The 27,795-nt window shown below is 38.0% G+C and overlaps 2 protein-coding genes across 5 annotated transcripts in view; one reads left to right on the top strand and one right to left on the bottom strand.

Moving 5' to 3' along the window:
• Positions 1 to 468: 468 nt before the first annotated feature.
• On the bottom strand, positions 469 to 22,993 carry COPS2 (COP9 signalosome subunit 2). Of its 2 annotated transcripts, none has more exons than XM_052807576.1 (13): positions 22,843 to 22,993; positions 12,926 to 13,039; positions 12,245 to 12,322; positions 11,502 to 11,627; positions 10,023 to 10,133; positions 9,827 to 9,904; positions 8,798 to 8,972; positions 7,543 to 7,721; positions 7,359 to 7,411; positions 4,956 to 5,053; positions 3,135 to 3,217; positions 2,023 to 2,081; positions 469 to 1,224 (listed from the first exon to the last, which is right to left on the bottom strand). In XM_052807576.1, exons 1-13 carry the CDS (start codon positions 22,894 to 22,896, stop codon positions 1,080 to 1,082), a joined length of 1,353 nt encoding a protein of 450 aa, XP_052663536.1. In that variant the 5' UTR covers positions 22,897 to 22,993; the 3' UTR covers positions 469 to 1,079. The 2 variants fall into 2 exon arrangements, with proteins under 2 accessions (XP_052663536.1, XP_052663537.1); XM_052807577.1 differs by having other exon boundaries at positions 10,023 to 10,112.
• Positions 22,994 to 24,563: 1,570 nt separating this feature from the next.
• The window catches only part of GALK2 (galactokinase 2), a 50,219-nt gene continuing 46,987 nt past the window's right edge, over positions 24,564 to 27,795 (top strand). Inside the window, exons 1-2 of one of the 3 annotated variants that reach the window (XM_052808341.1) lie at positions 24,564 to 24,712; positions 27,333 to 27,421. In XM_052808341.1, coding sequence (XP_052664301.1) covers positions 24,660 to 24,712; positions 27,333 to 27,421 — 142 coding nt within the window. In that variant the 5' untranslated portion in view covers positions 24,564 to 24,659. The remainder of the gene's footprint in view (positions 24,713 to 27,332; positions 27,422 to 27,795) is intronic. The other 2 variants (XM_052808342.1, XM_052808343.1) reach the window with 2 other exon arrangements.

Genomic DNA, 27,795 nt, shown 5'->3' with positions numbered 1-27,795 from the left:
ACTTGAATAGCAGCTCTGAAGGGAATACAGTACAATCAAACATTTGAGACAGAACAGAGATAACAATCAGGGTCTGCATTTCTATTCCTAGGGTACTGCTTGGCAAACCTGTATCCCTGAAGTACCAAAATAAAAAACTAGCATATTCCTGAGAAATGCCAAATACCCACCAACATCAACTAGACAGGACTGATAATAGTTTGGTATCTTGCAAGATAAAAGTCAGTTAGCAAGACTGCTAAATGTCAGCTTTTAAACTCTTTAGTATTTACATTTAACTATTTCAAGGGAAAAAAAAAAGGAAAAAAGAAAAATCAACAGCACATACAGCACATATACCAAGATTCAGACTTAAAATCTCCATATTGTCCTTCGTAAGTGAGGTGAGGATGAAGTAATACCTATTTTCTTTTAAAAATAACAAAAGTAAAAATCAAGTGTAATGAAAGCACATCAAGAAACAAACTGTACAATTTCTGAACTGCACTGTTTATTTTGCTGCTTGAAACCTAAGTGACAGTATGCCACTATAATTATGGGGTTTCTTCTAAACCTTTACTACACTGCAGGTACAGAAATATACGGACACATTTTTGGAGAATTGACATTTTGCAAAATGCAGCAAACATTTCAATTTATACATGAGAAAAGGAAGTGTTCAAAAGGGTATGCATTTCAAGTTATTGCAGGTTATTTCTGTGAGAGAATTTCTGCAGGTAAAACATGTTTAAATTTAACCAACAGTAACGTGTCAGTGTATTTAAAATCATGACAAAAATCTTCTCTCTGGTCATTAACTGCCCTTTGACAAATTACTAGGATGTTGTATGTTTAGGGCAAGGTGTCAATACAGCATAAATCCCGTGGCATTTTGGTTTTCTTCTGGAGATTAAAGCTGTTTTTTTCTTGGGATAAATGCAGCAGCAAAACACAAACCAGCTGATCAAAAAAGCACTTCTGCCATAACTCCAATAATTTCAGGGCACACCAACCGACAGTAGTTTTGCCATTCCCAGTTCTTTTAAGGTTTACATCACTGCACTGTTGCCTTAAGTACGTTTGTAAAAGCTTGTTTTCTGTTAAGCCAGCTTGCTGACTACAGCCTGGTTGAGAGAATTTAGTTGGTTGGTCCATTTATCTAATGCAGTATACCGTGCACCACCTCTCTTCTGATGATCCAGTTCTAGGAGCTGGTTGACTTGATCAATTCGGCCGTGTATAGTGCTAGAAATAAATAAATAAATAACTATAAATTGCTAATGCACATGGAAATAGGAGCTAACAATAAATCAAGAGTTGAAATAAGAGGCCTTCTTACACAAGAGACACAAAGTCCATTTCAGAATTCAGCACTTTTATAATATATTGTCCTGGGTAATACTGCCTATTTAGTTGTCATCATGACTGGAAATCAAATGAACTAATTCATTGGGCAATGCATATTTTATCTGCGTAGCTATGACCCACATATAAATTCTGACACAATATGAGGTAAACAGTTCTTTAAAGTCAAGGAATCATGAAAAAAGGAGATTTTATGTAAAAAGAAATTAAAATATAAACCCACATATGGATTATATTTTCCTAGTAGATATAACAAGTTACCCTCCAAAAAAAAAAAAAAATTACAAATTGTAGTGAAGTTTTTCCAGTCAAGGAGAGCAGACTACTCATTTGTTGACTTGAAAGTGTACTCAAAAATATACATGGGTATAAGCAGTAATTACTAAGGATAATAATTTTCATAATTTCATAACAGTTCAAGTAATTTATTACATAATTCAAAATTAAAGTAAAAACATGCCACTCAATCTCTCTGTATAATTTTCTTGGCTCACGTCTTGCAAATATACTTTACTGCTCATAAGCCAAGCAAATCCAAACAAAGTCAGCATCATTACCTTTTGGTTCTAGAATCAACCAGTATGGTCACAATGCACAAAAATATTGTTTTGTTGCTTCTTGTATACTTTGATTATTTTAAAGTAACCAAAGATCAGTAATCAAGGATAAAACACATACTTATCCAATATGCACTGCACAAGCAAGCTTTCCACATCAGCTACATCTATGTTTAACTCCTAAAAGAAAAAGAAAACTCATTATGCTGCTACTCTTGTTTTGCAACATTAAATCCTTCCAATCTTTATTTTCATGTACAAAATGTGGTTTTATTTCAGTTTCTTACTGTTCAAAAGTATCAATTCAGTAACAATCTATCAAGCAAAAGAACTCCATCTTAAGTATATATGACCAATGATCAAGAGATTAACAACCTCTCAGAAAAGGCTGAAGAGGCTAAACCAAATTTTTTTTTGGAAGCTCCAGAAATGAGTTCCTTTGGTGACTTACTGAAAAGAAAAAAAACAAACTCCAAAACATAAAAAACCCCAGGAAATAAAATAAAACAATAATTATCAGAAAAGAATGGCTCTGTAATCAAAACCATATAGAGGGCTAATTGCATCTTCTGGCTCAAGCAAGTTCTACAAATGTTAAGGCTAGCTTAAAAAAAAAAGCATACAGAGTTCTAAAGAGAATTTAGGCATAAAAAATAGGCTTCTCTAATACTTCATGATATATTTTGGAATGCTGTGAATTTTTGCAAGAAAAATCACAAACTTACAGGAAACCGTCATGTATTATCAATGGGTTTTGATTTTGTTCTTTTCAGATTAGGGAATTAAATCAGTAATTCTAGTATAATAGTTGGTTTGTTCTATTGCCACAGTTCCGTAACTTGTATGACACAGACATCTGAAAATATCTTTTGAACAAAAGGAATTAAAATTGGGATTTTTATGTTCATAAAATTTACATTCATAATTACATTTTGAATTATACAAATTTAACTTTTTATATTTCTCTTCAGAAAAGTGCTTTTCTACACCAAGTAGAATATGGTTAACTCAGTATTTTAGAAGTATATCATAGTACATAATATAAAAAGCATCGGGATGACACTTGAAATTTACATTTTTGCACTGCAAAGCTGCCAGCAGTGCATCAATACTACTTTACAGTTCAGATTGTATTTTAGGTGTTCTATTTCCAGAAGCACTGTATTTATTTAAGAGCTTTTATTCACAATTAATTATTTACTTAAGCAAATGCAAGGCTGCACTGACACATACCTTAGAAATAAAAGGAATATGTATTCTTGTGTAAGGCTTAATTAATTTTATAAGCACTTGTGTTCTGATGTTTCGCAAAAGCTCTGTAAGAGAAGCAAAAATAAATACTGTAAAACCAACAGTACTGAAATAAAGATGCAATACAGCTCCATATACAAAGATACCCTAAATACCATGATCTTTTAAGGTAGTAATTCAGTGAGGTCAGGAAGCACAGCAAAATAAAGGGACCCTCTTTTTCCAGGGATCCAAGCAATATGTAACTCTGAAGATGGACAGATAGAATTGAACACTGTTTAAACATGGAGCAACATATTCCCTGGTAAAAATTTAAATTATTCAAACTAATTGGATAAATCATACATATTATTGCATGGTATGTCTGCCCCTCTAATTTATGGCTAGAATACTCGCCTTGCACAAAAGTGAAAAGAGGTATTCTTAAGACTCTGAAACTTAAGTCTGCATGCATTTAACTTCATGGGGAATATTCACATTTTAAGTTAAAAGATCAGGGCCTAATGGTATAATTATGATGAGGAACTGAAGAAGTATAAAACAGAGTCTGCATGAAGTGGCTGATTTTGCTTAGTGCAGCCATTGTTTTAGAACTTTTTACATTATTAAAGAAAATTTGGATAAAATGAAAGCATAAGTTACAATTGTAAATTAACGGAAAAAGAACTAGATCCCTTTTTACCTAACTAGTTACACAAGGACTCTTTATATAATGAAAAATAATACTGAAGACCAGATTATGTATGTCAATAAAACTAAGGAGATTAAAACAATGAAGCAAGGTATGTAAACATAACCACGAAGACACATTCTGTATCACTACAGAGTGAAAAAGATGCGAATGTCTTTTTTTCCCCTGGTTATCACTAGCAGACTATTATCATATAAGGGGTGAAACTCAAATTCTCTTCCACCCTTTGATTCAACTGTCCTCCTCTTGCTTTCGAGTTCTGTCATAGTTTCTTCCATAAGCATCCATCTCTCTAATCTTACAGTCTCCCTACAAGACTTTGAAGCTTACCAGTAGTCGACATGTAACAGCAGTAGAGGGGTTATATTTAGTTTCCCCTGCTGTTTGCCATGTTCTCTTTTACAAATGAGAAGTGTAAGAAAAACAGGTCTCTGGATTTAACTGTCTTCTTTCATGTAACTATCCAGCTAAATGATCTTGCAATGCCACAGTAAGCCCTCTCTTGATGAAAACAGGAGTTATCTGAAAAACTGGACACTATATTCAAGTGAAGAGACTTCTAAATTCTCAGATACATGACAAATGCAAGGGGTAACTTTGTTTTGTCATTTTAATGGAACAGAAGGGCATGTGTTAGTGTGTTCTCCTGTTTTATTAAATATAGGTACTATAAATCCAAACATTGTTTTCAAAATGAACATTAGAACTATGTATCTTGTTACATACTTTACTACTACACATTTATTAATGCAACCTTCATTACATTGTCTACACGTTTTGTCTTTAATCTGAAGCCAAAAATTAACCTTATAAACTAGCAAACATCTAAACTGTTGAGACTGACACAAACAACCTTTACAAGTAACAGCTGCCCTCATTTAATCCCTACAATGGAAAAAAATCCACCACTCAAAATATTCAGTGCCTAACACCACCGTAGATACTATCCTAGAATATCCACTCTCCCTAGAACTTTTTCCATCATTCCTGCAATTCTTCACAGTCATTCTACATGCCTGGATGCACGTTGGCCTTGACCAACTTCTAAAGAACTTGGAAACAGTAAAGGAATCGTCCACAAGTAATAGCCTGCAAATAGCCTGCAAAAATACCTTCAATGTGCTCCCTTATGAAGGGATCGTCCATGATGTTGCTGTGATTTGTTTTCAGAATCTTCTCAAATTCAGTGATGTCATTATTCTGATAGGCACTTCAGAAAAAACAAGAGACTGAATTATTATTTTTAAAAGTTAAACAGACTCATAAGACTGTGTTCTACATCTTCTAAAAAAACCCTGTATTAAGTGTTGGTGGCAAATAATAATATTCAGAACCTTTATGAGGAAAAACTATTTCAAGATGAGATGCAACAGAAATTGCCTTTCTCCTATTTCAATTTTAATAGCATTTACAAAAGTTTAGTGTGAACATTCAGTTATTCCACAAGTGCACTCTACTTTCAAAACTTTTGTACTTTAAGAAGTTATTCTTTAAAAAAGCCTAGACCGTAAAAATAGCCAATTTTGAAAAGTATCATTACTTGAATTTTGGCTTCATAAAGCCATACTTTGTGGAACAAGTAAGATCTAAAAAGAGTCTAGAGGGCTGTTGCTGTTTCTAGAATGTCCATCTTAAGCTGAATTCTAAAAATACTGGAAGATGGAAGAAATCCTGACTTCCATGATTAACCATCAGTAATTCTGGCATAATATTATTTTAGATTTTTATTTATAGTTTATTTTTAGTATATGTATTGTTTAACTAGTCAATCTTGTTATCTGAGAAAGGATTACAAAAAGAAGGTTGGTTTAGACACCTATTGTTCAGCAGTGGCACCACAGCATCATTTAAAGGTAAGAGCTGTAACCACTGAAACAAGATCTTTTTCTTGAAATATAATGGTTTTACATTTCAAATCTATCATCTTTTCTTACAGAAAGAATCAGCTGTAATAGGGACTATCTACTAACTAATCAAACTTACATAGTAATTTATATTAAGCTACAGGCTATCAATATTCAACCCGAAAGACATAGTGTTCAATACACGCTTTCAACTTCTGTTTAATACTAACAACAAAGATTTTAAAAACAACATTTATTTTTCCTTCATAGTCTCTGTAGATTTTCAAATTGTTTTTAAACTTGTCAAAAAAAGTCATCCTTCATTATCAGTAAAACGGGCAAGAAAAAGACCTGTTACATTCAAGGGGGAACTTGAGGAGTTTATAAATGGAGTTATAGGAGTAGAATGGACTGTATCACACAAACCCAGTAAATTTTACTTCATAAATAAAAGGAATTTCAGTTAAGTATATTTTATTGTTTATTCCAGAAGCCTCTTTTTATCATATGTAAAACATTCAAGTTCCCAATGTAGAGTACAGGAAGAATTAAAAACATAATTGTAATCTTTGGAATTGATTTTATCTTCTGCATACTTCTTACCTATACTGCTTTAATTGCATTATTAATTTTAAAGAAGCAGTTATACTCAAATGTCAAGATAAAAGATATAAATTAGGAATATGAGTAAAATCAGATTGGGTAAGGCCATCTGGAGTTCCTTCTGCCTCAAATTCACATGAAACTATAACAGTGAAGTAGGAAAGACATGTCTAAAGTGGAATTATTGGAAATAGTCCCTTAATAAACTGCCAAGTCATTTATTCATCATTATGTCAATAATGGATGAACACCCTCACTTTCAGAAACAATTTGTATGCATACAATGGTACAGCACCATAGCAGTATCAGAGCAAAGTTTGTTCCAACACGAGATCAACTGTGTACTGCAAAATGTGAGCAGGCATTACTTCTTACATAATGAAAAGGTGGGAAAAGTTTTCCTATGCATTGTTGATTTCTTTTACTTGATAAAGCAAAGGCAGGGTAGAGTGGATGGAATAGGTTAGCTTCAAAGCACAGTATACAAAAAATGCCTGAGTTCAATTTATTTTGCCTGATGATCTTAATACACTAAAAGTTCTCACATCACAGTTGCCTCTAAGAGGTAATGATGCCTTCTTTTGATTTTCACATATGTTTGAAGGATAGGGGAGATCACTTGAGAGTTCAGTTAATTATGAAACTCCTTTAATAATCATGACCTAACCATGCATCCAATTATTCTATTGCCTTTGGTATGAGATGTCAGTCATCTCAGTTTCTCATATATAATCAGCCAAACCCTGAAGACCAGTTGCGGTACAAGGTGGGACAACTTTATTTAAGAGAAGAAATGAGGTTTTTGCCACTGCGTAAGAAATTCAGCATAGTAGAAGATAATAGCATGTTTCTGTACCCCTACCTGGTATAGTATAGATACTTTGGTATGTCATAGTAAATAAAAGTTTCTTAAGAAAAACAAACAGTCTACAAATATTTGCCCAATATTTATGAAATAACTGTGTTAGCTGTGCAGAGAAAAGCCATCTCTAAAAATATTCCATTTCTGGTTTGGACACTACATCTTTTTAGTTTTCATTCTCTTCTCCAGAAGAATTAAAATCTTACCTTACTAAATTCGTCATTGCTAGAATCTCTGGATCATTTTTGTATGGTTTAGCCTACACAGAACAGAAAGCATAATATGCATGTTTAGATTTTAATTTTTTTTTTTTCCATTTTCGTCTTCTGGGTAATTTCTCCATCAATTCAGAAAAGCGTGGGGGAAAAGGAAAAAAGAAAAAAAATGTACCTCCTGAGAGTCAAATGGATTTATTCCAGATTTCATGAGCATGTTTGCTAAGACCAAGTATTTTAAGCAAGTCGTTCTTCTTGGGCTCCCTGATTCATCATAATTCTTGAATGCTTCAAAAAAATCAGTATGTGCCTTTTCAAACTCTCCTTCTCTTAAGTGCATTTTGCCTCCACATTCTGAAAAGAAAACACCGATGAAGAGAAAAGGAATGCTGCGTGCTTGTTGCTGACTACAATAATTGTACTCAGAAGTTCCATGCTATTTCTAAATAGATTACTGAAATATTTTCAGGAGTCTTTTCATCTCTAAAATCACTAGGAAAAAAAAAAAAGCATTAGGGCCTTCACATACGGCACTGCCATTTTAATAAACCCATTCCAAAGAAGAAAAAAACCAAAACCCAACCCACACCATAAACCTAAAAGAACACTGATCCTCACAGCCAATAATTATTTTAACCTTATGTTAAAATACTGTAAAAACTGAAATAGAATTTATTTCCATTTCAAAGGCAACAGACTTCCTGCATTTATGGAATTTTCCCAATCTGTTGAGCAAAACCATACAGAAAAATTGAGAAATACTCTATATCTCCTTTTATTTCTGAAGTACCCACTGCTGCCTCATTGTCTGTGCAAGTACCTACACCAGGGGAAGAGGGAAGGCACAACAGTATTCTGGAGAAAGTTTTTTTCAAGACACACGGCATGTTTCCACTATAATTCATCATTACTGATAATGAGTAATATTTTCAAACACATCTTAATGCCCTTCAGTTCCTGATGAATTTTAGTGAGGTGAGACATCAAGCACAAATTTACAAAAGGGGATTGCAGAAATAGCACTCCCTTCTGCTAGCAGTCCTGTCAAGCCTTTGTTTTTATCCTTTGCAAATGCCTTTGCATTTATCCTTTGTTGCCTGCCATGGTGTCAAACAGCTCAAGTCTTCCTCTTGTTCTTCTACTGCTTCTCTCCTACGCTATATGTAGCCAACTGTCCTGCCCTTCTGACCAGTGCATCTGGTACTTAGGCACCAGAAGAGCAGAGCTGAAGTCCTACAGGAGGCAAACATTAAATGATAAGACTGTAGCCACTGCATTTGTAGTCCTTTATTCACATATGGTTTGTCTGCCTCTGAATCTACAGGATCCTCTGTCTTTACAGTTGGAACTGGAAAAAACATTAATTACCAGATTTTCGTAAAACTAATTTATGCAACAGAAGTTAAATGAAAAATTCAAGATTAACTTGCCTCTGATAACTCCCATGATCAGTGGATGAGGAATGGCTGACTTGATGTGCAATGACTGTTCATATAGTGCTTTAAGTTTTTTGTTATTTTTCTGTGCTGTGTACATTTGAATTTCCAAAGCATAGATTTCCAATAGTTGAGTACCTTTTTTTAGATCATCTTCCCCATCATCAGTCTAGGATAGATTAAGTAATAAATACTGTGAAATTTTAAGAGAACAGTGATTTCAGTTTTATACTAGTAAAAAACTGATTACCAAATACTCTCAGTAATTTCCTGTCAGAAGCAAGGATATTCCTAAAAATTTAAAATTTTGATATAACTATTAACACAAAATATAATACTCAAAGAACTTACCACAGGCCAAGTTCTGAAGCCATTCATTAAAAAAGTCAGTATTTTTGTTTAATTAAATGTTTTCTTCAGAACTTTGCCCTTTATTCTTTTCCACCTTCCTTAAACCACACTCTCAGTATATAAATGCAATGACTGACATACATACATATATAGCGAGATAATACATACGACTCTTCTGCTGCCTATAACAGAACCATTTCCCAAATATTTGTAACCCATTTTCCATGCTGGAGGAAGAAAAGGGGACACAAACAAGCACAGCAGGCTGTGTGGCTGATTTCCACACCCCTCCCCCTGCCCCAAATGTGAAAGTAACAACTGTACTTTCAGTTATGAGTAAAGCTCACTTGGAATCTTCACTATATTTTAAAAATTATTGTCTATGCGTTGTGGATTATTCATATGTGCTTCTCATCCTTGCACCTGACTAAAAGGAAACTTAATCAGCAGTTGTGAATAATTTTTTAAAAATCATCTTTAAACAAGGAATAAAACACTTTTTGTTCATGTGATCAAACAGGTAACAAATCAAAGCAGACACAATATTTCTTCCCTCTATACTAAAGCTCAGCAACATGCCTCAAAGGCCAACAACAGATGTTAAAAAAAAAAAAAGAAAAAAAAAAATCAATGTTGTTTACTAAGCTACAGTGATTTAGAATATAAAGGTACCTGGCATGACTGATGCAGCTGACGCAAAATCTTTTGTAACTTTCCATATTCTTCTCGTTCTAAATATAATTTGCCAAGCTGTAATGAAAAAAAAGTTGAAGTACTAAGGTCTATTAAGATTTCACAATTATTGTTTTTAAGAGTTAGCTGAAGGTGTCACAAACAAAAGCAAAAAACAGTAAGTCACATATTTTACCTTTGTGTTTGTCTTAAACCACAATCTATCATTCTTAGCATCTTTCAGAGCTTCAAGTGTTGTTTCATAGAATTCCTGAAGCAAATCCATCTGACATAAAAAATCAGAATTCTATAATTGTAAACAGCAAATTTGTACCTGTTAATAAAGTCAATCTGAACGAACTAAAAGTGCATGCTTGAACTTCAAAATAAGAGATATCTGCATCTCATTGAATGTCTGCTTTTAAATTGTAAAGAGCTTCTAAACTAACAAAACTAAGTACACTTGCTTTTCTTATACAAAATAAATTTTAAAGTATTCACATTTTAAGATTTGCGACCATCTATCATGCAAGTGAAAAATGAAAGCCACCTTATACAAGCCCATCTTATATAACCAAGTAATAAAATTCTTATGTTGTGCAACAAAAGACAAACACAGGCAACATTGCTCCTACTTAAAAGGAGAAAACCAAAAATAATTTACATATCAAAAAGAAAGTATGATTTACAGAGAGAGAAATGGTCAAAGGAAAAGATGCTTTCTCCTTTCTATACTACTAACGCTGCATGAAAGAAAGTTCTTGACCACATCAAACTGATTCTTTGCATAAAACTTGAAAACACAACATCCAAAATGGAAATCCAAGTGCTGAGTGTGACCTTTAACAAAGGTTCTACAGAGAATGCATTAGTATTGTTTATGGCCATTGTTCTTTTGGGGATAACAGATCTGCGGCTATACATATCAAGTTAAGATTTGCAGATTGTCCCTCCAAGTCTGGCTCCAACTGCATTTAGACCAAACACACTGACTTCTGCCAACAAGGTATAGTCTAAGACAATCCTTTAGACCTTAAGAGTAAACCATCATTGAACTATTAAACTTTCATCTCCTATGAGTGGCAGGAAGGAAGGACTGTGATAACAACAGAGGAGTAATCACTAAAGACCAGTGATCCTCCACATGTAGGTGCTACTTCCAGGTAGTCAGGGGAGCTTTCTACGCTGTAAAGCTTTTACAACACCACAAAAGAAAAGGAGCTGGGCTGTGTATCTATGAACATGTACCTAGCTTGCACAGTACACTCAAAGACAGACAGTATTTAACACCAACACGTTATTGCAAAGTATTTCAAAGGTTCCCCTCTCCCCCAAAATAAAAAAAAAAAGTATTGTTTAATTACAAGTTATATTTGAGAAGGCACTTATAGTGTGTAGCTACTATGCTAGGAAAAAAAAAAAAAAGTATTTACTATTAGCATAGAAATCCAAGGTACATATTGCCAAAAAAGACAAATTTATGAGAATTTATCTGTGTTGATAGAATCCATTAAATGTGGGAAATAAATTTTAACATACAACAATTAATTAATACTGCAAATATTCTCTATTAAGATCAAAAACCCCAAAGCTAACAGACTACCATACACAAAAAAGTCCATAGTTAAAAATGCAAAAAGGCAAAACATGAAGATGAAAGAACTTATGATCTAACCTGCTTGGAAGTAGAGATATAATCAAGAATAGAATTGATGGATTTTTCAGAGTAATTCCTTGTAACTGCACTCCGTATGTAGGTCAATAGCTGTTTATATCTGTTCATCATTTCAGGAAAGTTAGTCTGAAAGACAAACAAAATTACATTGTAGTTTTTGTTTTAATGATTAAAAACTGAATTCTATCTTGCAAATACACGTAAAGAAAAGAAAGCATAACAGAAAGACTATGCAGTAGTGGTTGCTATTAGGAACTTATACATCACCACTTCATTCATAAGCAGCAGAATTGGGAGTAACTTCAGCAAGACTGCATGGAAAAGACATTTAAAATATTTATCTCAGCGAAGAAAAGAGAGTTGGCTATACAACTGTTTGGAATGGTTGCATATGTAGCATATGAATTTTTCACTGATTTGTTCTGGTGAAGTACACATATATAGAAACATCACCGGTTTCAACGGTATGATACCTCAGGATAGCAACGACTGAGCCTCAAACTTTCGGAGAGTATCAGCTGACTGCAGCAACTATTTTGCATCCATTTTGCATCCATTTTGCCTTTGACTTGCAACCACCACATTGCTTCCCTGCCATGTCTGTAGTAGCCATCAAAGGCCGCAAAGGACAACTTCTGGCAGATTTAGTTGTCATAGGCATAAATTAGAATAACAACTTAAGATTGTCTGGATCAAATGCATATGTATGCCATTTACTCTCAAGTGATAGCTGTAATTCTTACCAATTTAAAGTTTATTTTAATCATCTGTTTCAGAGCTTTGAATCCCCATTCTCCTTTTTCACCTTCGAGCTCCAAAACCTGAAATAGAAGAATTTTTTAAAACAATATTTATAAAAGCTTTATTCAAACTTAAATTAATTTGCATCTTGTTTAAAATGTACAGATCCCATACATGCCTTCCCCCCCCCACTTTGTTCCTTACAAAGTAATGTTTCACTCTGCTCTGTTCTTCAATTTTACTCTTCCCTGATATTATTGAGAAAGTTAGTGAGGAGTGTGTATCTTATTAGTTTTCACAACCTAGCTGATGCAGGTAGGGTAAATTGTTATTTATAGATTTTTTTGGTTTTGTTGTCTAACACCAAACACTAAACTTTAATGCCACTCCATAAATAGATATACACACTTAGGACTGTTTAATTAACTTAGTAAATCCTTAAGATTAAAAACTCAGTTCTGCGATAGAATAGGACTATTCCATGTCCTATTTATGCTCTCTAAGAATGATCCTGAAAGGCAGTCAGCCAGGAGTCTAAGTTGTCCAATGATAAACTTAGCTCATTAGTAAGTTAAAATATAAACATTACTCTTAAAATTCCAGAAAATAACTCAAATGGTAAGCAAATATTTTTAAATGTGAATTAATATAAAAATAAGAGATAGAATACAAAGACAGAAAACCTTCTGAAAACTGCTTAATGCCGCTTTGGGATCATCTTCCTTCAAAGCTTTGGAATTGTAGTATTGATTTTCCAGATCCACATTTGGTTCAGAATTGCTGTCCTCAGAATATTCCTATATTTTAAGGAAAAAAGAAAAAAACCAACCAAATAAAAAGCAGAGAAAAAAAGAAAGGTTCGGAACATCTAATATTCTTCTGAAAATGGACAAAATATAGTATCGCTCAAACTGACACGGAATGCTTGTATATTAAAAGAAAATCTTCAGTTTTAGAGTATGTAACAGGTATGGACTCTTACAATGATTTCATCTCTCTCCCATTACTAGGCCAGCCTCACCATCCACCAACACTAGCCTGTCAACAGATTTCTTTCTGGACTAATGAACTCATAGCTCTACCAACTTTGCCTTTATGACAAGTACAGACTGTATTATTAAAATTCTGCCAATTTTGGTGTTTAAGGAAAGATGCCTAATAGCATATGTCATTTCTGTATGGGGGAGAGAACATGCTGGCCACTAGTCTAAAATGCGCTCTATTACATGACCTTTGCTATCGACAGAAAAGACTCTGGCTGAGCTGCCACACAAGTAATGATTCAGCAATAGAGAATATAAAATGCTTCCATGAATCTCTCTCTAATCTGCCTTTTTATGCCATAACGATTCATACTTGTCTAGGGAAATTAAAAAAAAGAATAATGACAATAACACCAGCTGCTTCTGTGCTGAGAAGCAGATGATTGAGAAAACGCTAAAGATACTGTGAAAGAAGGTAGGGTGGGGCCCAGGCACAATAATTTAATCAAATAATTACCCATCATGTACACTAGCGCCAAACAAATTGAAGAATTTACTTCTACCAATTACTACTTCATTAAAAAAAAAAAAAAAAAGTACTGAGGCTTTTTCTGATGAAAAAACCCCAAGTATTTTATCTTCTTTTGCTGAAGGACAATGTTATGTGTCTGAATTACAAAACACTAACAAAACTCAAATAATAATTTCATTTGCGGTTTACACGAGTCAAAAATATTTCACACCTCTGCATTTCCAAGCCAACTTCCCTCAACAGAGTGCTTAGCTATTAGGAGATGAACTGTTTAACAGAATCTGTTTAAATCTCAAATTAGTGTTGTCAGAGTAACCTTCCCTTGTAACAATATAAACAATGCATAGTCAGGTGCCCTTCTTTAAGTTAGAGTTTTTTCTTTTACTGTACTTCATCAGGCAGATTTGTTCTTTTGTTCATTCATATATTGCTAATATTAATGGACTCCTTCAAAACCAAGGGAAGGTATGAAAAAAGGGTGAAGCAAAAGAGAAATTTTAAATTAGCTCTCTTCCCTACAGTGCAAGCAAATCTTTCAAAGTTTAAGTCTTCCGAACTTCTAATGGAAAAATTAATCATGGGAGCTCACAGTTGGCCCAAATTTTTATTAAACACGGTCCTTGAGACATTTATCCTTCAACCTGCTAATGTTTCTACTTGTTACATGTAAGCAAGTTGCTCACGTATGTATTTACTTATACTCACATGAAGTACTAGTATTTAGTGAGAATGGACTCAAAAGCCTAGTGAATTCCACAAACCTGTTTTCTGAATTCCTAGACAACTATAAAACTTCATACTGAAAACTGCAAAGAAAACAGGAAGCAAGTGTCTTATTTCATTGGGCAGACTTTCATTTTGGTTAGCTTGCTTTCGTAAATTTTTTACCCTATTGATCCAACATTGATGGAGCAGCTACAAGAACATGCGTATGATGTCAATAGCTGTAAGCGTATCAGGCACCTTATGAAGATAGAGGCTGCCGAAGCTTAAAAAACATAGCATTTAAGATACCTGTAATCAGCTGATGTCTTGTTTATACTAAACTTGAACAATGGGGAATATTTTTGGCAGAAGTACCTATTTGTAAAGATAAAAGGAAAGCAAACTAAATTAATTCCTTTTAGGAAGCAATATGCTCTGTTAGCCTAAAGCCAGAAACATGTGAATTCTCATCTTAGCTCTGGCAGTGATTCTGGATGTGGACTCAGGCAGGTAGCCTTTTTTCAGATTATTTTTCTCAATGCTCCTTAAATATCCCATAAAGCTGTTTTCATAATATTAACACATAATAAAGAATAAGTGTTAAGTCTAGAGATAATTTTTTTCTAATGGAAACACTTTGAAATGCAAAGGAGGGGTTTTATGTTGTCACAGCTATATTTTTCCTTCACTTGATGCCTATTTGCCTCACATCGAATTTAGGATGTTGATATGGACTCCAGGCTCAAAGGGAGAGAGGGCTTTCCCACTTCTGGAAAATGTAATGTAAGGTGCTTACTTTAAAAGACATATCTAGACTTAATGGCTATGAAGAAAACTTTAAAACCATGAACTAAGTATGAGATAATGCTGTGAATCTGTAGACAATCAAAAAAAGATTGACCATGTAGATACTACATCTTAATTTAAGCATCAGTGCTAATTATGCCAGTGCCAATCAATTCAGAAGGACCAGCACTCTATCTTCTTTTGATGCAGAGATGGCTTAGTGCAGTATGGTACAAATGTGAGAACATCTGGCTTTTGCCAAAAGCAAAAGGAAAGGAGGAAAGGAAGTGTGAAGCTGTATCCTCAAAGTTCAAACTAAGAAAAAGATGCATTTCCTTCCCAGTACTGAAAACAGAAAAGTTCTTTTAACAATAAACTCAGATATCAAACGCCTAACCTTTCCTCACCCTCATTTTTAACACCCCTGCCTCCTGCCTGAACAACTTCCCCAACTCAACCCTTTTAGGTAGAAAGTTTGTTGTATCAAACAATGCAGTACCAAAATAAAAGTGCACAAAACTATCAGGTTTACAAAAAGGATTTCTATATAACTCTAAAAATCTCTACTATACCATCTAGACCTAATATTCTGCATAGTGAAGAACACCCTTAATTAAAACTTCAAGATATAAAAGCACCTGTGTGATATACTTTAGCTCCAGCTGACATAAAAAAAGTAACAGGCCTAAGAATTGTTTTATTAAGATGTTGGTAATATTTTTTAAATGGACATCAACACTATCAGTACAAATGAAAACAACAGAAGTCTGAGTATGCAGAACTGATCTTTGAAACCCACTTAGTTCTCCCTTCCTGAGAGGATCAAAACAAAAAGTGGGGTTTTTTTATTATTACTCATGAAATTAGAAAGCCATGATACAGCTTTAAAAAAAAAAGTAGTTAAAAAAAAAGTTAAGACATTATTTAAGCATTGCTCCATTGAAAACCTGCATATTCTAAATGTAGTCAGTAATTAACAATCCAATCCCATCACATCACTTTTTGGAGGGAAGAAAAATTACTGCACGGGCTCAACTGTAATGGAGGTAAAACCTCTGATGTAGCTTACTCTGCCTGGAACATAGTTCTTTCAAATAATTTTAATAAAAGTTAAATTAGTACCAAGGAACCAATTTAATTTACAAGTCTTTATTACATTACATATTAAGTTTTCACAAAATTCATTTCATATAGTAAACAGCTTTAAAACATTAAGCGTCAGCTTCTAAAATGAACACACACAGAAGACAATTCACCTGAGTCAGCTTTAATCATCCTTTTTAGGGCATGGATCCATTTGCAGTTTCTCCAGCAGCAAAAGCAGGTTAAGAGCATCCAGCACTCCCCAACCCTCCCTGTTCATTTCTGGTCCCAGCATCCCCCCTCCCCTTCACTGCAGTGATTCAACATTTTATGCTGTATGAGTCCTTCATGATGGCTGATCCTGCTTGGCTTGACAGAATAGGCCCGCCAGTGCTTAGGCAGACGCAGTCCTGAGGCTGGTGAGCTATGGCTGAGGAGCAGGTGACCAGGGAGGGTAAGAAACCCAGCTGTGGTTTCAGAAAACTGTAGCAGGAGCCTTAGTCAATGTGGTCTCAAGAGATTATGTAGAGCTCTTGAAGCACAGCACCCCTCCTCAGAGACAGAATAAGGTACATGAACTTGGAAACTGTAACACTCTATCAGTAACATTTAACACTATATTTGTGGTATTCTAGCAGATTAGAGTGGCACATCAACCTGGTAAAGTGAAACATGTACAAAACCAAAGTTATAAATATTTTGTGAAAACCATTGTTTAATTACTAATTTTCTTGTCTCCTCTCTTGCCTAAAGCACTTCCCTAATCTCTACATTGAAAGTAGAGTGATAATCTAAACTTTTGCTTCTCTGTGTATCGTTCACTAGCTGTATAGGGACCAAACCCCCACTTTGCAAACCTTGTTTAAAAAAAAGGGAAAGTAGCTATACAGAGGATAACTTTCCAGACAAAAGGGACAATAGAAAGAGTTCTATTTCTGTTGAAATTTATCCTTCAAGGACATTGTTAACAATACTTATTACTGTCAGTTTTCAATTGCTGGTAATTTTACCAAATTTCAACCGTTGGGCTGACTCAAACCATTCTTTTTTTATGAAGTGCAATTGTTTCTGAGAATAAGTCTGGTACAAATTTGATTTTACTTCAGCTAACTTTGTTTCATAACCATGGCATTTAGGAGGCCTGCTAACTCTAGGATTTGGAGCGAAGACCTGATATTTTGTAAGAGCACTAGTGATGTGGGTTGGCGGGGGGGGGGGGGGTGCAGTTTGTTTGTTTGTGTTTTTTTTAAAAAACAACACAAAAATGCCCAAATGGGGCCAACTGGGGTGGGAGGGAAAGAGAGAGAGCTCCTCAATATATTAATGTATTACCTTGCCAGCTAAGTTTCTTGAACATTTCATCTACAATGAACATGCAGTATTTTGACATAGCACATACACACTGGCCGCAAAAGTGACAAACCAACCACCATCCTGGCACTAAGTACAACTTTTCTTGCATTTGCTCTTCCTGGACCCCTGGCCCCCAGGCAGAAGGACAAAAAGCAAGTTGCAGCTTCTATGTGCATGTGCTACTGGTATCTGGGCACATGAATATAAAGCAAGCCATCAGACTGGAATGCAAAACAGTAAGGAGGAAAAGAACAGAAACAAACTGTAAAAGTAAAAACAAGAGTCTGATTTGTGCATGTCTGCAACCACTCAACCATGCATTGGGAGTCCTGGTTTTCTTTTCCCCATTCCAGGTGTCTCTGCTCTTCTGCTCCTACTCACTAACTCTGCAAGTCATCTAGTGCCTGCTGGCTCACACCGGGGCTGACACCAGGAATAAGAAGTCTGTGAAGCCAGCCATTTGCAATGGGGTCAGTACATCAGTACAGTTCCATGGAAAGACAGTGCTCTGCCTTTATTTTTTTTAAGCAGAAGTTGAAAGATGCACAGAAATGAGACAGGTGACTGCAGAAAGAAGAAACTGGTATTATGACATGTAAGAGCATCGAAAAGAAGTGCCTTTTCTTTCTACCTCTATCACACAGCTCTCCTATAGTTATGTGCATCCTTTTCTAAAAGTCCAGGTTTTAGCATAACTTCAATCTAATTTACTTCCTTTTAACACCCAACTGCACATCAGATCCTGGGGAGCTCTGTTCTGAACAGAGTGCTAAATAACTCAAAAAAACCACCAACAAAACCCCAGAACTTACTGACACTTGTCAATGTTCAGATGGAAAGAATTTACTGACTAGTTGTTCTCATGATTTTTGCCTCAATATTACCATAGCGTCTCAGAAGGAAGTGAGAGAAATAAACACCAAATATATTAATTCTGTGTTTAAAGATCAGTCTGAAGAGAATGCATAAGATAAGTATCAGGACACACACTGAATCCATACAAAATACGAAACAGTAATTAATTCAGAGTATATCCTATGTCCTCTGTGAAGCTCACTGATTTATTTTTTCTTAAATCACATACTAATGTAATCAAACATAACAAAGAAAGAGGGTAAAGTGGATCTGCTTGATTCGGTATTTCCCTAGTTCTGAATGCTTGTTTTTTGCAGCATTATTGCTTTCTTGTTTGCAATATACATATGTATTTTTTAAAATGATGAAACATAAAGACTTGGGAAGAGGTGACAATATCTGCATGAAATTTCAACTGTATCTATTAAAAATGCATCAGTATGAGCTAGGAAAATTTCCCTGTCTACTGATGAGATTGCTTATCAAGTTTGGTAACATATAAAAATTCCTTTTGAAATGGAGTATATATTTCTCCCTGTTGGAAAGAAAGAGTGAACCAATTCATGTTTACTAAGCTGCCATTCTGATAGCTTGAAATAAAAAGACTGCCTATTTCCTAATATAAACACAGCCTGAAAAGGGAAATCCTCCGTAATCTGAAGGCATGCTCCCCATATTTGAGCCATGCCAATCCTTGTGAACCTGTAGCCGTCTCATCCGGGTGCAAACTCCTGGCTGTTAACTGGAACTGTATACAGCTCTTCTATTGAAGTCACTGAAATAATACAACTCTGTAACATAAAAAGGCAAGCTGCTCAGCAAACAGATGTGTCTATCCTTCCTGCAGATTAAAGTTGAATTTCAGAACACAATAGGATGTCTCCTTAAGAACACCACAGATAAATTCTTTATTTATTTAAAACAAACCAAAAAAATCAAGTAGATGTATTACAACTGTCAATGCGTTGTCATTGTGCCTGGAAGAATCAGTTTCTGGAGAACGGCTGAGTTTAGTCTCAAAATAAATTCTAAACACAGCTTTTTGTCTGAGACTGAAAACAAAAATGTAATTTACAATGGTCCTTCCCTCTTTCTCCTCCACCCTCAAGCTGAAACTAGTAAAAAGAACCTGGACTGAAATCATATAAGGCACCTAACAGCACCAAACTAGAAATTAAAATTGAGTGGTTTTCATAATGACCAGTAAACATTATTCTGTTCATTGAAGCATAAAGTGGAACAATTCATGTTGTAATCAAGGCTGTCACTGTACATTACTAGCAAATTGTGAATCTAGGTCCATCCACCCATAAATATAAATGGAATTTTTTCCTGATATCAAGACCTCCAACAGGTAAAGTTAACTTCTATAGGAATGACTGAGGCCACTTACACGCAAAACCTTGACTTTTAACCCAATGAAAAACTAAGCAAAACCAGTCAAGTATGATATGTAAAGTGGGTAGTCTTCAGTTGTTTGACAGTGGAGTAATTACTCTAATTATACAAAAATCCATGATGAAGCTGGCCCTTCAGAATATCTGTTCGCATTTCAGTTCAAGTGCGAAACATTTACTTAAGGAAATTTAACTGACTGGCTCTACATAATCAGCAGGTCAAGAGCACATTTAAAGAGGAACAGCCATAATCACTTCTAATAAAAGCTGACAAAATGAAAACTTTCTTGAGAGTTTTCTTTCACTACTAATTTTATGCCAGTAGCTACTCTGGGAAACCTGAATCTAGTTTCACCGTACTGTATTTTGACAAAACAGCTATTTCTTCTTTCATTAACTGTTTCTGTAATTCCTGCCTCTCCTCCTATTGCTTAAAAAAAAAAATATTCACCAACACTCACATGTGCTCTTTTATTTTCAATTCTGTACTTATTATTTGTCTTGTACTAATTTTTTTGTTTCAAACCCTTCTGCAGCAGCCTTTACACTGAACTTGAGAACCATGCATCCCCTTATAGTCTTAACTTACCTAGATTTATATCAACATGAAAGGAAGAAATCAGGCCCTGTCTTCAGGGCCCTTAACTATTTTCCAAAACAATTTTGTGGAACACTGCAATTACAGTCTCAAGCACGTTTGAAAACAACATCCAAACATGGTTTGTTAGTCCGAGAATGCTGAAACTAGTCTAGCTGGAATATTTTTATTCTTAAATTCTGGGGCAGGGGGTAGGGGGGGTTCCCATCAGTTATAAATCCGAATTAAATTTTAAAAATCTGTTTTATTTAAAGATGCAGCTTAAGTATTATTTGACGCTTTACATGGGAGTTACATAATGAAAAGAAAAATTTAACATGCTCCTAATTATTACAAGCAGTATTTTTAAATTTTTAAAACGTCTGGGCTAGTGGTAATTAATGACCACGAAAATATTCCAGAAAAAGTAACAACAGTCAGGGGCTGAAATTTGCCACAAGCAAGAAGTTTCAGGAAGGTTTTTCCAATAAGGAAGAAAGTACTCCAGAAAAAAGAAACACGGGAAAAAGCATTAGACAGCAATTATTCTTGGTGAAAACTGACATAATACTGCACTCTTACTCAAAACTCACTTAGAGCTGCACTCTTACTCAAATTTATATGTAGACAGCTGCATTTGAAGATTGAAAAATGCAATTCCAATGGTTCCTCTACACGTCCAGTTCTCACGTTATGGATATTCAACATGAATTCTGCTGTGTTTAGTACTCCTTTGATTGTATCACATGGTAAAATAAACACAGTATTTTAAATCAGGACATGAATTTCAGTGTTAATGAAAATGAATGGAAATTGATTTTGGAACAAACTGGACCAACAAAATCTTTTTAATATTCTCAGTGTATTTCCTTCAGAAACCTTGTTTCTAAAAGTTTGTGAATTCATTCATGGACTTAAGTGGAACACTAACAGTTCTTGGAATACTGACACAAGCAGCTCATAAGGTTAAGATGACAACACATGTCAAACAAGCACTCTTATGTGAATTTAAAAACCTCAAATCTAAACCCAGATGCTTTTATTCTATATCCAATGTCATCCAGCCATTCTGAGCAGCTCATAACAAAAACTGCCCAGAAACTATTTGAAATAAAATCAGACAAGTCCTTTAAGTGAATTCATAAGTAGCAATGATTATCAAATAATTAGAAAGCAAGTGTCTGGGGTTTTTCAGTGAAACTGCAGTACTGTAAATACAGGTTTAGCAGAAATGAATGAAATACAGACTCTTGAGCCTCAACCATACACAGCTTTTTAAAAAAAGTCTCTGTTCTAAAAATCTATGCAAAGTTCAGAAAAGCAGAAAAACCAACCAACCACACCTGAAGCTCCAATGTAAGATAATGGCAATAGAATTACAACTAATCAGACAGCACAGAAAACATTTTTTGTTTCAAATATGACAGCTATTTGGTTTACTAACCTGCCCCAAGACGTTTTACTCAGTGTAAAAATTTTGGTTTTAATAATTTAAAGGAGACTCATTACATCAAAACAATCCCATTATATTCCCAATTTCCCCCCCCAAAATTGGTCTGTTGCTAACTGCAAGCAACGTTATTTTAACTGTAAAAGCTTAGAACAAAACGTGATGTCAAAATGTAACTAGACACAACACGAAAAACCCCTGCAGTTAAAAAAAAAGGGGGGGGGGCAAAAATCTCACTTTATAAGACTATAAAGGCAAAAAGTTAAAAACGAGTACACTCTTGGTGTGTTGCATCAGAAAGGGGCCATTTCTCCTCACTCCCCTTTCTCTTCCCCCCACTTTTTCCTCAGTTTGACGCTCAGGCAAGCACATGAATGACATCTACCCCAAGGACCTCTCGCAGCCGCGCCTGGGGAGGAGGGCAGACAACTTTATGACTTCACTTCGTGCCCGACCCTTCGGCCAGAGGCAGGAGGAGGGAGGGAGGCAGCGCACCGGAGCCCTCCCCTCACCCTGACCCCAGTGGAAGACAAGCGGGGGCCCAGGCTCGCTGGGCCCGAGGGGGCCAGCCCGGGGCCTAGCTAACTTGCCGGGGCCGAAGTTGGGCTGTTTTTCCGCGGAGAGGTGGCAGGGCGCCCGGCGGGGCCTGCTCCGAAAGCAGCACCCGCCCCTCGCAGCCGCTGCCCGCTGCGACCACCCCTCCTCCCCGGGAGGGAAACTCATCCTGTCAGTGCTCCCTCACGGGGCAGCACCCGGCGGGGCGGCTGCTGCTGCGGCGGCGGGAGGCGGACGCGCCGCGCCAGCGCCGGCCCGAAGCGGCACCGCTCCCGCGAGGCCCCGCACCGCGCCGCTGACCCCCCGCGCCTCCCCGCGCCCTACCAGGTCGTAGTCCTCTTCATCATCGCACATGAAATCATCCTCCATGTCAGACATCTTGGCCGGAGGACGGGCGGGGGGAGGGGAAGGGGGCCGGGAGAGGGAGGAGGCAGCGGGGACGGCCCCTTCTCCCACAACCCCGCGCGCCGCTGCCCAATGTGGCTCCGCTCCGCCCGGAACCCGCTGCCTCCCGCCCCCGGCCCGGGGCACACGGAGCCTAATCCGCGCTGCACCACCCCGCCGGCTTCCTCTCCCTGCTAGCAACCGGCCCCTAGCAACCGCGGCCCGCGGGCGGAGCCCGCCCCGGCCGCCTGTGGCGGGGCGCTGCGGCACCGCCTCGCCCCTCCCTGAGGCCGGCGGGGCCTCCCCGGCGGCGCCGCGCCTCGGCGGGGCGCCGGGCCGCGGCTCTGCCGCCGCCCCTGCGGGCCGGAGCCCGGAGCGCGCCGTGGTGGCGCCGGGGCCGGTGGCCGTGCGTGCGGGTGTGAGCGCTGCGAGCCCGGCTCCCGTAGCGGAGCTCTCAGTCTTGCGACTGTGCGTCTGTGGATGGCAAGTTCGAAAAGCCCGGCCGCTCGCTGATGGTCGCAGCGTCGCTTAGTCCTTAGTGCGGTGTATTTGCCTCACTCGGTGCTGCTGAACGGTTTACGTGCGCTGCCTTTACCACAAGCAAATAATACTGTAGCAGCAATTTAAAAAGGCCTAAACTGTAAAAAACACGGGCCTTGCAAAGCACTGGCTTTCTAAAGATTTTTACACGCTAATTTCTGCTGCTGCCTTTCAGCTGAGTGAGGCAAAGACCCCGGACAGACAAGCTTTGCCCCTCCACAGTCTCCACAAGGCCTGTGGTTCTCACAGACTCTTAGATGCATTTGCGGTATTTATTGGGTCTTGCAGAGGTTCGTTGTTCGTCATGTTGTTAGAGTTTCTGGCAGTCTTTTTTTTTTTTTCTGTGGCTACTGCTAAGTCTTAAAAACTGTGTTTCTGTTATGCCAAACATACTAATCGGGAGAAAAGTTTTACCTCAGAAAGCCATGTAAATCCACAATGAAATCTCAATGTTACTGTGCTTCTCTCAGTCCAAGCACTTAAAGCGTCATCAGTGGAATATTAGGGGTTTTAAGATATACACCAAAATAGTCAATAACAATGAGCGAGTGAGGTAAATGCGTTTGAAAAGCTCAGTTCCTCAAAGTAACTGCAGCCATTAATCTTGAGGGGTAAACAGGAGCCGTCAGACTGCTTGGGAAAGCTGGCAGAACCACACACCAGAAAAAACAAGGGGGGGGAAATAATGCCGTAGGGGATCTCATTGCCAATTCATTGTTTTCATTACATGTGCATTTTGCCGGAGAACCAGCACTGGCCCAATGCACGGCGCCGAGGGTGACTCCAACCCCACAGGCCTGCAAGGTGCCCACCGGGGCAGCCTACACCTGGCTCCGCACACTCAGCCGGGGACAGTTTTTGGAGTTTTTCTGTTGACAGCTAAATTCTGACAGGAATGAAGGAAAAAAACATTTCCTTCACACATCGCAGCAGCTTTCCTGTCACATCTGGACTGTGGCGGGCGAGGAGCTGAGGGCAGAGCCGCCCCACCGCCGCCTGGGCTGCGGGGTGCCGACGTGCCTGCGAGACAGGCCCGGGGGCTGAGCACCCTCGCCTCAGGGGTGCCCTGCCACCGGGGCCGGGGCGGGCAGGAGGCCGGGCTGCCAGCTCCGCCGCCCGGAAGGACGGTGTCTGCCTGTCCCGTGACCGCGGTCCAGCCGGAGCCGCCGCACCGCGCCGCTGCCCGCCTCAGCCAGGGGCCGGCGGGGGGAGCCGCCATGGCGGCGGACGCCCCCGGCACCCTCCCGGTTCAGCTGGTGGAGCAGCCCAGGTGGGTGGGTGGGTCGCTCCCCTCGGCCCCGGCCCCGCAGCGAGAGGCCACAGCCGCAACGGAGATGCGGAAGCCCGCCGCCATTTATCCCGGGGCGGGCGGGCGGGCGGTCTGCAGGCGGGCAGGGGAGGTGGGAGGACAGGTGGGACGGTCTGTTTCCAAGCCTCTCGTCTGAGGTGTGAGAGGGTTTTGACTTGCGATCCTTTGATTCGCCTCAACACAGCGTGACGCTTGCGTTTTGTGTGGCCCCGGGAGCACCCTTGCCGCAGCCACGTTGGCCTGGGCGTGCTTTGATTTCCCCGCCGGCAAGCGGGCGTGGGCTCCGGCCCCCTTCTGCCGCAGGGCCGCGCGCTGGGCGCCGGCCCCTCCTGCCCCTTCTCCACCAAACGCGACTCCCTGCTGCCCAGGCGTCCCTGCTGCCTCTCGCACACTGCCACTGTGGCAGGAGGGGAGTAATTAATTCATCTTTCCTCCTAGCGTTTTTAGTTTGTTCAGAATTTTGGGGGTACTGATTATCCTCTTGTCCTTTTGGCTATAAAAGAAGTGCCCATGCGATTCCTTGGAACAGCGTAGGCCTGGCTCTGCGTTGGTATGACTGCGGCACATGCCAATGCATGCCCTTTCCCCACGGAGTTGCACTCGGTGTGTGGAAGTAGAATGCACAAACAGTTCAAACGAACCTTTTTACCTGCGTTAGCACTGGAGAAGGGTCTTTTTTTTTTTTAAGTTTAGTTGCTTGCGTATGATTGCACTGCGGAAAGGACGAGTCTGGCGTTTCCAGACTTGGATGTGTGAAGTTGTGAGGGATGCCTTCACTTAACACTTCTGACAATTATCTTTGATGTAGGTGCTTAAAATGCAGCATGCATGTTGCAACATCAAGGCCAAAGCCTGTAAATAGCCTTTCATCAGGCCTGCTTGTAAAAACCCACATTAAAAAAAGAGATCAATCAGCACTTAGATAAACATGCCCCCATGACTGCTCTGTTTGTTCTTAGTCTCTTGGTACCAACACCACTATAAAAATATCTGTGAAACAAAGAAGCATTCTAAATACTGACACAAAAAGGAATAAAGTTAACACCTAGAATTCTGCCAACAGATTCCCCTATGGACTACAATATTATTAATGTGATCTAGAAAAGAGATTGTACAATGAAATGGCAGAAATTGCTTCTGCTAATTGGAAGAGTGATAAACTAGTCAATACTAGGGGAGATGATAAAAACGGGAAATTATAGAGGGACGTAATGCAGCTTTGTTACTGGGTGCCAAGATGGAAAAGTACTGAAAGATCTGTTAAAAAAAAGCACAAAAATAGTATTTTGTAGCTTTCCATCTAAAGAAATCTTATAAAACATTTGAATATATGTAGTTGGACAGTAACACAGCTTTTACAAAGAAGTATAAACTAAATAATTGACTGTGAAATTTTGTAACATCTGTTTCTCATTGCTGTCTTCTTACTTACACTTTGCATTAACTAGGCTTCCAGTTCTAGTTTTAGACTAAATGTAGAAACCTTAGAAGGGTTCCTGTTGCTAGATTTTTGTTAGTAGACTAAAAACAACAAAAAAAATTTAATTGGCTACATGCTTTAAAGCCAACAGGTTATGTCAGTGAAATATCGTAATTCCCATTTTGAAGATTATTTTTCTTGTATTCTTACTGCTTTTTCATCATTTTAGTCTGTTGCTTACATTAATTAAAGTTAATGGGTTAGTGTGCAACCTAAATTGCTTTAAGGTAGTTTTGAAGTGAATCACTGTCAAATTTCTCATGCTTCACTAAGATAATGGCTTAATCTCTTCTCAGTCTTTATTTACCCAGTTCCTACATGACACACTAAAGCATTCCAGCTTTGCAAACACAGGGCAGAAGCTAGATACCTTTATAGTCTTAGGAAATAAAGCAATATGCCAAATTTTTCTTTGCATTGGAACTTTCAGTGGCACGTCTAGCACCTCCAAATGGAAAACCTGAAGAACTTTCTGTGAACTGTTGCTGTAAACCTGTAGAGTAAATACTAAGTAAGTTGCAGGGATAATCTGAGGTTTGGAATTCTAGTTCTCCGCATACGTATTTGTACAGAAATGGGGTAGTATCTAATATGGAAATTGATAAAAGTCAAAACTGGGAAGAAAATGAATTTGCTCAGGCCTGGTGCGGTCAGATCTGACTTTGAAGGGAATGCCTCTGTGTGTATGTGACAAATCCCAGTGCCACAAATGAGCCATTGGTCCACACTGCCGGATTCTTCCTCAATGGCAAACAGTTTTACAGGGTTGTTGCATAGGAGAGGTAGCTGGAGGCCATGGTATTTTGCTACCCCAGGCAACTGCCTTCCCTGCTTCTGTCTAGAACCAACCTAGACAGAGGACTTAAATAAAATCAGGCCCCTTCTATCCTTTTCAAGTGAACATACACGTTTCTTAATTAGAATATTCTAAATGGAGTCTTCTCTATGAAGAGCAAAAATAAGCAGCTTAATGTCGCTCTTGATGTAATAGACAAAACACGTAATTCAAAAAGTTGAATCAAACTTACTTCAAGAAACGTGGAAACTTCCTGCCTTTTTTGCAAATATAGTCCTTCTAAATGTTTCTAACCCACCTTTCAGATTGCAGAAGCTAAAGGAGATGTTTATATCAAAATTTGGATCGGCTCCCAAGTTTTATGTTCGTGCACCAGGGCGAGTCAACTTAATAGGTAAAGAGAAAAATTAATATTCTTTTATTTTATCCGCCATCATGAAAGCCGAGTAGTTCAAAACACAGAATCAAAATAATGTTGGTCTTAATTTTATTTTTTTCAGAGAAGTTGCTTGTGATAAATGGAAAACAGAATATAATACTTTACTAGCTTTTACTATACCTTATTACAAACAACTGCACACTCAAATATCAGTTTTGGAAAAAACATTTATAGTAGTGATGGTTTTGCAAATTGGAGTAACTTGCCAGCTTATGGTTGGATACCATTTTTTTGAAAGGCTTGGGAAATTTAATCTAAAGTAGTTGATGAACAGTGCATCCACAAATTAAATTAGTATTTTTTTTCTTCCATTATAATTTGTTACCAAA

Source organism: Harpia harpyja, chromosome 14 (genome assembly GCF_026419915.1).
Source record: "Harpia harpyja isolate bHarHar1 chromosome 14, bHarHar1 primary haplotype, whole genome shotgun sequence".
Taxonomy (NCBI): domain Eukaryota; kingdom Metazoa; phylum Chordata; class Aves; order Accipitriformes; family Accipitridae; genus Harpia; species Harpia harpyja.
Note: the sequence above shows the minus strand (reverse complement) of the source record. Positions and strands in the feature narration are given on the sequence as shown.

Excerpts from the sequence above, each read along its gene's own strand:
- COPS2 (XM_052807576.1), bottom strand. The coding sequence starts at position 22,896 with ATGTCTGACATGGAGGATGATTTCATGTGCGATGATGAAGAGGACTAC. Across the intron at positions 12,323-12,925 it reads CATTAAGCAGTTTTCAGAAG|GTTTTGGAGCTCGAAGGTGA; the intron begins GTTTTCTGTCTT and ends CTTCTATTTCAG. Across the intron at positions 8,973-9,826 it reads AGCTGCATCAGTCATGCCAG|ACTGATGATGGGGAAGATGA; the intron begins GTACCTTTATAT and ends AATCTATCCTAG.